This window comes from Marmota flaviventris, chromosome 7, assembly GCF_047511675.1.
Source record: "Marmota flaviventris isolate mMarFla1 chromosome 7, mMarFla1.hap1, whole genome shotgun sequence".
NCBI lineage: Eukaryota > Metazoa > Chordata > Mammalia > Rodentia > Sciuridae > Marmota > Marmota flaviventris.
This window is the reverse complement of record NC_092504.1, coordinates 33,924,725-33,934,463: the sequence shown is the minus strand read 5'-3', so window position 1 is coordinate 33,934,463 and position 9,739 is coordinate 33,924,725. Positions and strand designations below refer to the sequence as shown.

Sequence of the window (9,739 nt, the reverse complement as noted above, 5' to 3'; positions counted from 1 at the left end):
GATTTATCATTAACTTACTAAAAGCCCCTCCCTGCTAGAATGCAAATAATTTGAGATAGTCTCTTAACTGCTTATTAAGACAACCCTGAGCAAAAAGGTACTATTAATATCCCTGATTTACAAATGAGGAAACAGCAGGGGCACAAAGTCAGTACTCTTTTAAGTAACAGAGCCAGAAAGCTATAACCCAGAAGCTGGCTCAAAATCCATGCTTAACTCCCCTCTGAAGTCCTAAGTTTCTGACATGTAATGGGAGAAATGTTTACCATAGGATATATCTTTTCATGTTTTTGGTACACATTTTCTTAATGTAGCACAAACTCTATTACAACCCCAGGATATGTATGAATTACATAATCATTTTTTCCCAAAGTCGATTTTCTGAAAAGGAGGTTGGATTATTTTTCCTGAGAAAATTAGGCCATCAAAGACTAATGTCACAAAGAATATGCAATTGATAAGTAGACCACCTATATTCAAATCTTGGCTCTACTATTATTGTCTATGTGCCCTTGGACATGGTATTTAACTGTCCTGCCTTGATTTCTTTGTCTCTTAAGATAGGCCTGGTAACAGTCCACACTTCATATGAAAAGATACAGTTCATAAATCATTTGGGACATACATGGTGCTTAATAAGTGATTTCCCATTACTGGCATAACTAACTACTTTTCAGAACAGAATTCTATTTTTCCCAATAATCATGGTTTTAGGAGATTGTACTCAAATTCTTTATGAAAGCTTCAAAAAATGTACACTGGATTTTGTGGTAGTGGCAGGTGGTGGGGAGCATGTCCTTGGAAATTTCAAATGTTAAGCAAAATAAGCCAAATTCAGAAAATCAAAGATGGTATGTTTTCTCTCATGGAAGCTAGAGAGAAAAATGAAAAAGGTGGCAGAGGTGTTGGGGCAGAGCTCATTAAAATCTACGGGAGATCAGCAGAGGGACCAGGGAAAGAGAAGAGAGGAGAGAGAGGGGAAATACTGGGGAATGATACTGGTTTAATTATATTGTTCTATTGTGTGTGTATGACTACGTAACAACAAATCCCACCATTATGTACAACTATAATGCACCATTAAAAATATGGAAGGAAAAAATGAATACCATATTATGAGGTACACAATATCTCCCTAATTTTAAACAATTTATGGCCAGTTAACTTGATTGATTGGGGCATCCTGCTAAGACAAGCAAAATTACAGATACAAGCTCTCTATGAATTCCTTAACCTTTGTGCCACTAATGGACATCAACTGCTCTCCAAAGGAATGGCAAATAAAAGCACAACCACTAGAGAAACCTGGTGAACTAGATAGTCCTCAGAAGGAGCAGTCTCCAGAGGACACTGTGGAATGGTGTGTTGGGGGAGAGGGGGTCTTTGGTGAAGAATGTTTGGGGTGGTGGTGGGTGTGCTCCTGGCTTTCATTGTAAGGAACTTTGTTATAACAGAGATCCTATACAAGGCATGGGGCAGTCTGCACAATAAAGACTTATTATCCATCAGCATGACTTTGGAATGTCCCACCATTCCCATCAGTGGAAAACCCAATCCCACTCTGCCTGTGGACAAAGTACTTTTTGCACTACCTTCATTTTAGATTGAATTTTCCAGCTATACAACTACAGTACAAATCAAAAGAAAATCAAACTTTGCTTTGTTTGAAGAATTCACATTAATAGCTATAGTGCAACTGCTTTGAGTTGCCAGTCTAATAAACCTGCATCCATCTGTAATTGGAGCTGTTACAACACTGTGATACTGTATAAGGGATTAGCATCTGAGTCCTTTGTGAAGTCTGTCCAAGTTGTTACACTTTGTAATAAGTTAACATCCTTTTCTTTCTCCTTTCTATTTACCATCAGGGCATTGCATTGATTTTTTTAAAATTATGGGTATTGTGAGTTATATTCTCTATGAATTTCATTCTCAAACAGTGAAAGTAATGTCATAAAATATTTGTTCTAAGGAAAATCCATTGAGTTCAATGAGGTTGAGAATCACCACCCTAGAGGCCAGTCCTCATGCCTTTGAAATCTCCATTGTATTTTGTACCTAGAAGCATCAACATCTCAAAGCAGGTACCCCTGATGTTTGAATCTGTTTTTTCATACCAACTCCAGTACTGACTAGTTGTGGGTGGGACTCTGGGCAAGTTACTGCATGCCTCTGTTACCAAATCTGTAAAATAAGAATTCTTATAAAATAGGAAGTATAAATCCTCCTTGTTGAGGTTGTTTGGAGGATGGAGTGAGTAAACATATGTAAGTGTATAGCAGAGTGTTTGGCTCATAATGACAAATCAATAAGGTTAACTTAAAACTATAAAAGGAAGCCAGGCACAGTGATGCACACCTGTAATCCCAGCGGCTCAGGAGGCTGAGCCAGGAGGATCCCAAGTTCAAAGTCAGTCATCAGCAATGGTGATGCACTAAGCAACTCAGTGAGACCCTGTCTCTAAATAAAATACAAAATAGGGATGGTAATGTTGCTCTGTGGTCGAATGCCCTTGAGTTCAATCCCTGGCACCCCCCTCTCCAAAAAAAATAATCTATAAAAGGAGCAGCAAATATTAATAAAATGATACAGGAGCATGCTCTAAAGCATGCTCACAAATGTTTTTTCCTTTTACATTCAGCTGTTTCTTTAAATTATTTTGAAAAATGGGATGTCTGGAAGTCTAGCCACTTCTAAATATGGGAAAAACAGCACTCCTCTACCACTGGACTGGGCAAGAGCAAAAGTCTTTGAACTGGTTTCCTCAACAGAAAAACAAAAAAGCAGGCTGCTCAACTCTAGGTCAGAATTCTACCTCTATCTAGTTTTGAAAAGGAATACTGAGGGTGCTATGTGATAGTATAAACATGCCAGCAGGAGAGAAAACATAACTAAAGGAGCAGGAGGAAGGCCAGGTAGGGGAGACCAGGCAGGCGTTCTGTCTGAGAGGGCTGCTGGACCCCACGGCAGCATAGGACTCACAGTGCCACATCTTCTATATGTCATGAGAAGCCAGAAATGCAGATCCTTAGGAGAATGTCCAGATTTTTAAACTCTCATAGGCCAAATGACACATCTAAGGGCTGCAAGCAGCCCATAGTCTAAGATGGCTATAAAAATTTACCTTCTTTGTGGTTTTCACAAGCCCTGATACAGATATTTCTTTTAATTTTAAAATATGAGCTATGTGTTAAGTAAAGGCATTTCCTTTTATTGAAAAGCAAAGAATCATCACTAAGGAGATAAAATGAAGAACTTTCATTTAATATTTCAGACAGAGTTCATGAAAACATACTTTATTTATTCTAACCCCGCAGCATATATACCCAAATACGTAGTCATCAGACATGGAATTCAGTGGCACTTGAGATACATAACATTAGGGAGGATTATAGCAATAGCTAGACTTTGAATTCCACAGTTGCTATTAACATAAAAATTACAGTGTGACTACTAAATAATTAGTATCGTCAATGTGGTAAATACATTAAATTACAAATCTTTACATTTATACATAACTCATTTTACAAATACAGGTTTTAAGACTCAATTGTCCAACTTTCATTTAAACACTAAATGTTGCTGAACAAAAAGTCTGCAATAAATATTCCCTCGGTGGGAGGGGGAAGCGATTTTACGCAGAATCTGTGTTACAATGAACGTCTATGTATTTAAAACTTTAAACTCTTCATGTGGTTACTGAAACCTTGTATTCTGAAAAGAACTCACTATAAACAAAATTTAGTTATTAATTTAAAAAGTAAATGTTCTCATCATGCTAATATTATTCATGATTAGGTTATTCCCCAAATCATAAATAGATGGTTCACTGCCCCCTCAATTCACTTAATAGTTAATTTTTAAGTGAACCTTTGATAATTACAATTAGGTCTTTTTCCTTCCTTATTCACGTATGCATTTGTATTACAACTCGATAAGCATATAAAAAAAGAACATGTAGTCATTTTCTAGGCAGTATAGCTGAGTTATGCAGTGAAATATTTTCAGCGAGTTTGCAACTTTAAAGTCAAACTGCTACATATTTTGAATAAAAGGAGCAAACACTGAAATGCAGTGGTCACCAGGTTTGCAAATCCAGACCTTCTGCGATTAGACCCAGGAACCTTAAGACTAGAAGGCGCTGTATTTTCCTAACACTCTCTTCCAGGACAAGTATATCAGGGAAAAGTCCTCAGAAATGAGTGTGGCAATTGCAGCAGTGTGCCATCTGTCTGCCATTTTACTGTGGTGGGTTCTTGGCCATGACCTGTCAACTGGAACTGAAGTCTGGACAGCTCTTCCCAGGCAATGGGGGCTCCTGTTGAAGTGGGTAGGCAAAATATTGGGGTGACACCAGGAAACCTGACGGTTGGGTCAGGTGGATTGGATGGCCCGTAGTGTAAGGTGGGGGTGGTGAGGGCACAAGGCAGCTAGGTTCAGCCCTGGCGAAGGAGAACCTACGGATGGAGCCACCCGTGGAGCTGGAGCTGGTGGCTGTGCTGGACTGCCTAGAAGGTGCCCTGAGGTTTGTGGAGGTCAAGATCATGGGCAAGGTCTCTGTCTGATAGCTGCGGAGTGAGAAGCGGATGGGCTGCTGCGAGGGCTCCTTGGGTCTCAAACAGGTGCAACAATAAATAGCCACTAATGAGCCCAGGATGATGAATGCAATGAAGATGGAGCCGACGATCAGGAAAGGGACATACACGGGCTCTAAAAGGCAAAAACAAACATACACGGATGCTCAGATAAGAGGTTCTTAAGCTTGAGCTGTGCTTGGGCAGCTTAGGGGTGGGAGGCAAGAGGTCACTATTACCACTACTGCAAGCTCAGTTTTCCAGAGTTACTACTGGTAACCTCCAAAGTGCAAACTGTAATGACAATATGTTCTTGCTACTCCTTGCAGGGAGGAAGCAAACTGATAGTGTAGCCTCTGTTAGCAATTAGCCATAGTATTGCACATCTGGAAGTCAGTAAACAACAGAATCTATTCTCCAGTACACACAATGGAGGGCAAGGGTGATTTTTGATGGTCACTATAACTGGGTTTAAATCCAGGTTTTAGTAGTATCATGGTGGGGGACTTAGGACTTTAATCCATCTCTTAGTCTGACAACCCATCTCCTTCCCAAGAATCTAAAATCTAAGCAAAGAGAATCCAACCTGTTAAATGAGACCCCTGGGATCTATGAAACACCAGAAATAGCAGCATAAAGAAGTCCATAGTGGGCCCCAATTTACTATGTCTCCTCTTGCATCACAAATTGTCAGCTCTGACTGCTTCTATTCAAAAGTGATTTGGGATACCTAGTCCACCTGACACATCTCTTTTCATTCCTGCCCAAACTCTGGGAAGGTCAAGGTGAACTGTTGATAGATCTGGATGCAACCGGGACTTTCTGTAAGAGCAACCATCAAACAGAGCAAACTCCAGTTTCCTTCTCCCTCTACAGGACAGACAGTTTTCCAGGTCTCTCTCCTGTCTAACAGAACCACACTGGGATGCAGCCTACAATTTAGATGTAGAAGACAGAAAGCCTTTGACTAAGGCTCTACTGTGTGCCTGGCTTACTTTTCCTGATTCAAGTCTCATGAAGACCCTGTGGGATGGGCAAGCTCTGATGTGGAAATCTATCAGTTCTTTACTTCCCACAGTCACAGTCAGTGAGTGGCAGATAACCATCAAATACCTTTCAGTGTCCCTCCTTCTCCCATGTTAACAGCACTGGTGTGGAAGGTACACAGTGAAGGTGAATACCACTTTCTGATCACTGTGATAAGCATTTATATACACTCCTTTAATCAGCAGACTAACTCCTTTGAGAGCAATATGCCTATTTTAAAATTGGGAATAAGCCCAGAGCTGTTAAGTAATTTGCCCCAGGTTGCACTACTGGAAAGTAACCGCATTTCCACCCATCAAGGGTATGCCTGATTTCAGACTCCATAGGTAGGGAGATTGATCAGTGCTCTTCCCTGCTGTCCTCTGGCATCAGAGCAGCCAGATAGGAATCCCTGCTGAGAGAAACCTGTTTCCCAGGGCAAGTGGAGGGAAGCCAAAGTCTATATTTTGCTAACACGCCAGAACTGCCTAGAGTTCCCTACCTTCCACTTCTTTTTCTCCAGGAACTGCTTCCCATATCTAGATGGGAAAATTTGACACCCACTCCCAAATTAAATCCCAGGAGAGTCTGACGGAATACTGAAGGAGAGCAGGCTCCCCTTTCCTCTGGGTCATCTGTTTGGGGGACTGGGGACCCAGGCACTGTTAAAGAACTCTCCAGCTTCTCCCAGACTTTCCCTAGGACCTTCCCTTGCCGGCTTCTGGTCTTAGTCAGGAGTCCTGGGGAGTCACCACTTTCAGCTCCGCCTGCTTCTCCGGTTTCCGGGCCATAAAACCATCGCCTGGAGCTCTAAAAGTTTTCCCTGATGTTCTGATTCAGGTGGAAAACTTTTTTCCAAGGTGTAAATTTCCTCTGCTGGGGTCGTGATTTATTCTGCTCTGAAGTGAGCGGAAATTCGACCCGTGTTTTCCGACGTGAGAATAGGGGGCGGGCAAGCCCCCAGCGACCCTGTTTTCTAAATCTCCACCTAGAAGACCTGGCTATTTCTGAAAGGCATGACAATAGGGGGTGGGCCGGAGAGGGTAATACGATGCTGAGAAATGAAAGGAAGTCGGGAGAATGGGGCATGGGCTTAGAAACGCTACCAAAGGATAAAAGGGGACTGAGGGGGCTGGTAAAAAGAATTTTAAAAAAAGGAATGGCTGAAGTTTCTTACCCCTACGGAGCCACAGATGAGCGCCTGACAAGAGTCGCGCTCCCCGGGCAACGGAACTTCCCAAAACTCCTGAAGTGACTGTGGAGCGCGTTGGGGCGCCGGGGCGCCCCGTTTAAAAAAAAACCGTCTAAAAGGCCCTTTTCTTGGGAGCTCCAGATGTCATCCCCAGGGCCATCAGGTGCAAGCTCTTGCGGCTCTCTCTGTCCTTTACAAACTTTTCTTGGGCCGACACAGGGAGACTGCGTATGGCGGGAAGCCGGACTGCAACCAAATAGGGCCCTCTTACCTGATACGCGACCACCCACTCCAATCTGAATCCCCTTCCCTGCTGCTTCCACTTTGCCTGCAGACCCAGGGAGGCCTGGCGCACACACACGCGCGCGCCTGTGGAATGGTCTCCCCGCCCCGGCCCGGCACTTACGCGCTGTGATGCCCGGGTGCTCCAGCTCGCCGCGGTCGTTGGTGCAGCCTCCCTGCTCCAGTCTGGCGTCGGCTGCGGCGCAGCAGTAACGAAGCGCGCAGGAGCCACAGCAGATCGTGGCGTCCAGCGTGTCGAAGTCCTCCGGGCACTGGAAACCCTCGTGGTAGTTGCCCTGCACGTCCACCCAGCCGTGGCAGTACTCCCCGGACTGCTGGGCGCCCGCTGGGCCCCAGCGCAGCCAGCCTAATAAGAGGCAGAGCGCAAGCGCCCCCATCGCCGTTTGGCGCCCCGAGCGGGCAGGAGGGGCTCGAAGCGAGAGAGCGAAGTGCTGAGCGTGGGCCTCAAGCACACCGCGGTTCCGCCTCACCCCGGGCACCACGAGTGCGGCAGGTCCTCGCAATCAATGCTACGCCCTCGTGGGTTAGCAGGGACCGGGGAGGCAGCAGGGGCTGCGCTGCGGGCTCCACAGGCAGGGGGTCTGCATGGTGCGTGGGGGCGGATTGGCTAGAGCCCTCAGGAGGCGCCGGTCCAGGCTGCTGTTGGGGCTGCTACCGCCGCCCTTTGCCCAGATCATTGCGCTCTGGGAATGAGGGGAGCACCGAGTCCCCGGCCACCTCTCTCTCCACTCCTCACGCAAGCCATCGCGTCCTGGGCTGTCAACTCCAGGGCTGCTCAGTGTCCTGACTTGTGGTTGTCGCCGGGTCCTAAACGGAGCCCGAAGGGAAGAGAATTGGTTTCCCACGTGCGGGTCCCCGGGACAAGTGGCTACTCAACCCCCGCCCCTGTCTGTCACTGGAGCTGGAGACAGCCGGGCCGCGGCCAAGTACAATCGGCCGGCCTCCAGGTTGCTGACAGCTCTGCCTGCAAGGCGTCCTTTAAAAAGGAAGAGGGAGGAGGAGGCGAGGATTGAGAGAGTCCGCCCTCCGGGGTCGCACTGCTGGAGCTAATCACAGCGGCCGGTCCTCTGCACTTTCTGGTTCGCGCGCCATCCCCCGCCTCTCCGCAGCCACCCCCGCCCACCGCGCTCTCGGGGGACTGAACTCTAAACCTGAAGGGACGAGGCGCTCTCCCCTACACCCCGGTTCTTGCTTAGCTCGGAATACTCCGCAGAATGAGGCTGAGGGTTGCCGGGTTCCTGCGTCTATCCACGCGCGTTGGCTCGCGAGTGGAGGTACTGGCTTTACTTCTTACGGATTTAATAAAAAATAAATAATAAATAAACGTGGTGAGTGTGGTGACTAAAGTTTGTCGAGTCATCTGTCTTCTGTGGCTCAGACCCGGGTTCGTCCTGGTACACTGATTCTAAGGGTTCGGTACCGATGACATTTTTAGTGGTAGTCGACTTTTGCACCGAACTTTTTCCACCTCCGCCTCCGCTTTTTCATAAATCGACACACTCTCGCCCTTTCCCCCACCTCTAAGCCAGGCGCCGCAGGGTGAAGAATCACCGGTCAGCTCCACCGAGCTCAGGCCAACTCGCAAAACCTCAAAGAGCACGACTTCTCAGTTCACGCCCGCAAAGGAAATAAAAGGACAAAATTAATGATAATTGAGCAGATCTGAACTTCTGTTCGGGCAAAGAAACACATTTATTTAAATGATGTGTCCCCTGTGTGCTATTTTCAGGGGCACTGCTCCTTTAGCGGCTTAAGTGCCTTGTGAAACTGGAGTTCTGTGAAATCTGGGCTCAAGTCAAGAATTTCTTTTTACTGCATCCTGAACTTCCTCTCATCGTTTATTGGTAGGTGTGGGGTATCTTCGTCGTATCTTAACATATTTGTTAAACACACTGAATACTCTTGCCACTGATTTAAATGTTGGCAAGTTGAGTGAAACAAAAAGAAAGCAGTGTACAAAAGGCACCAGTAATACAAGTGTAGGGTCCGAAGTATTTATTACTCCCGCAGCTTCCCGACCGCCCGTGCCGCTCCTAGTGAAACCTTTTTGTTTAACCTTAAATAAAATGGTTTCTTAAAAAAAAAAAAAATCTAAATTGTATTCCAGGTAAAGAATGACTTCTGATTTCTAACCTTAAATCTTGAGGTTATCACTTAATTATAAGGCTATAAAAACAAATGCCTATCATTCTACACGTTAAGTAGAACCATGTAAATATTTAACACTATTGCACTCTTTAAAAGAGATATATCTTAGGACAGTAATAAGCTAATAAGCTATTAAGTAAAACCAAATTAAGCCTAGGCAAATAATGAGAAAGTTTTACTTGGTTTAGTTGAACAACTTAATTTAAGCATATGGGAAATTGCTTTGCAGAAATTTCTTAGGTTCTGGGTTTTTATTTACACATACATAGAAATGTTCTTTCCAGGCTTAAAGTTGGCTTTTTAAAAATCTGGGTTTTTTTTGTTGTTGTTGTTGTTTTGTTTTTTAGGAATGTTGGTTGGATTGTTATATTCTGAATAATTAAAGGAAAAGTCATTCACAACCACAGCAGAGGTGAGGGGTAATGACCCTTATAAAATGATAAAACTCAAAGACACGTTCACTGCTAATAACTTTCCCAGCACCACACCTCTTCAT

At 44.8% G+C, this 9,739-nt stretch overlaps 1 protein-coding gene across 1 annotated transcript; it reads right to left on the bottom strand.

The window, feature by feature from the left end:
- Window positions 1–3,280: 3,280 nt before the first annotated feature.
- Window positions 3,281–7,962, bottom strand: Shisa3 (shisa family member 3). The gene is made up of 2 exons (XM_027936007.2): window positions 7,199–7,962; window positions 3,281–4,710 (listed from the first exon to the last, which is right to left on the bottom strand). Exons 1-2 carry the CDS (start codon window positions 7,470–7,472, stop codon window positions 4,271–4,273), a joined length of 714 nt encoding a protein of 237 aa, XP_027791808.1. The 5' UTR covers window positions 7,473–7,962; the 3' UTR covers window positions 3,281–4,270.
- Between the last annotated feature and the right edge of the window lie 1,777 nt (window positions 7,963–9,739).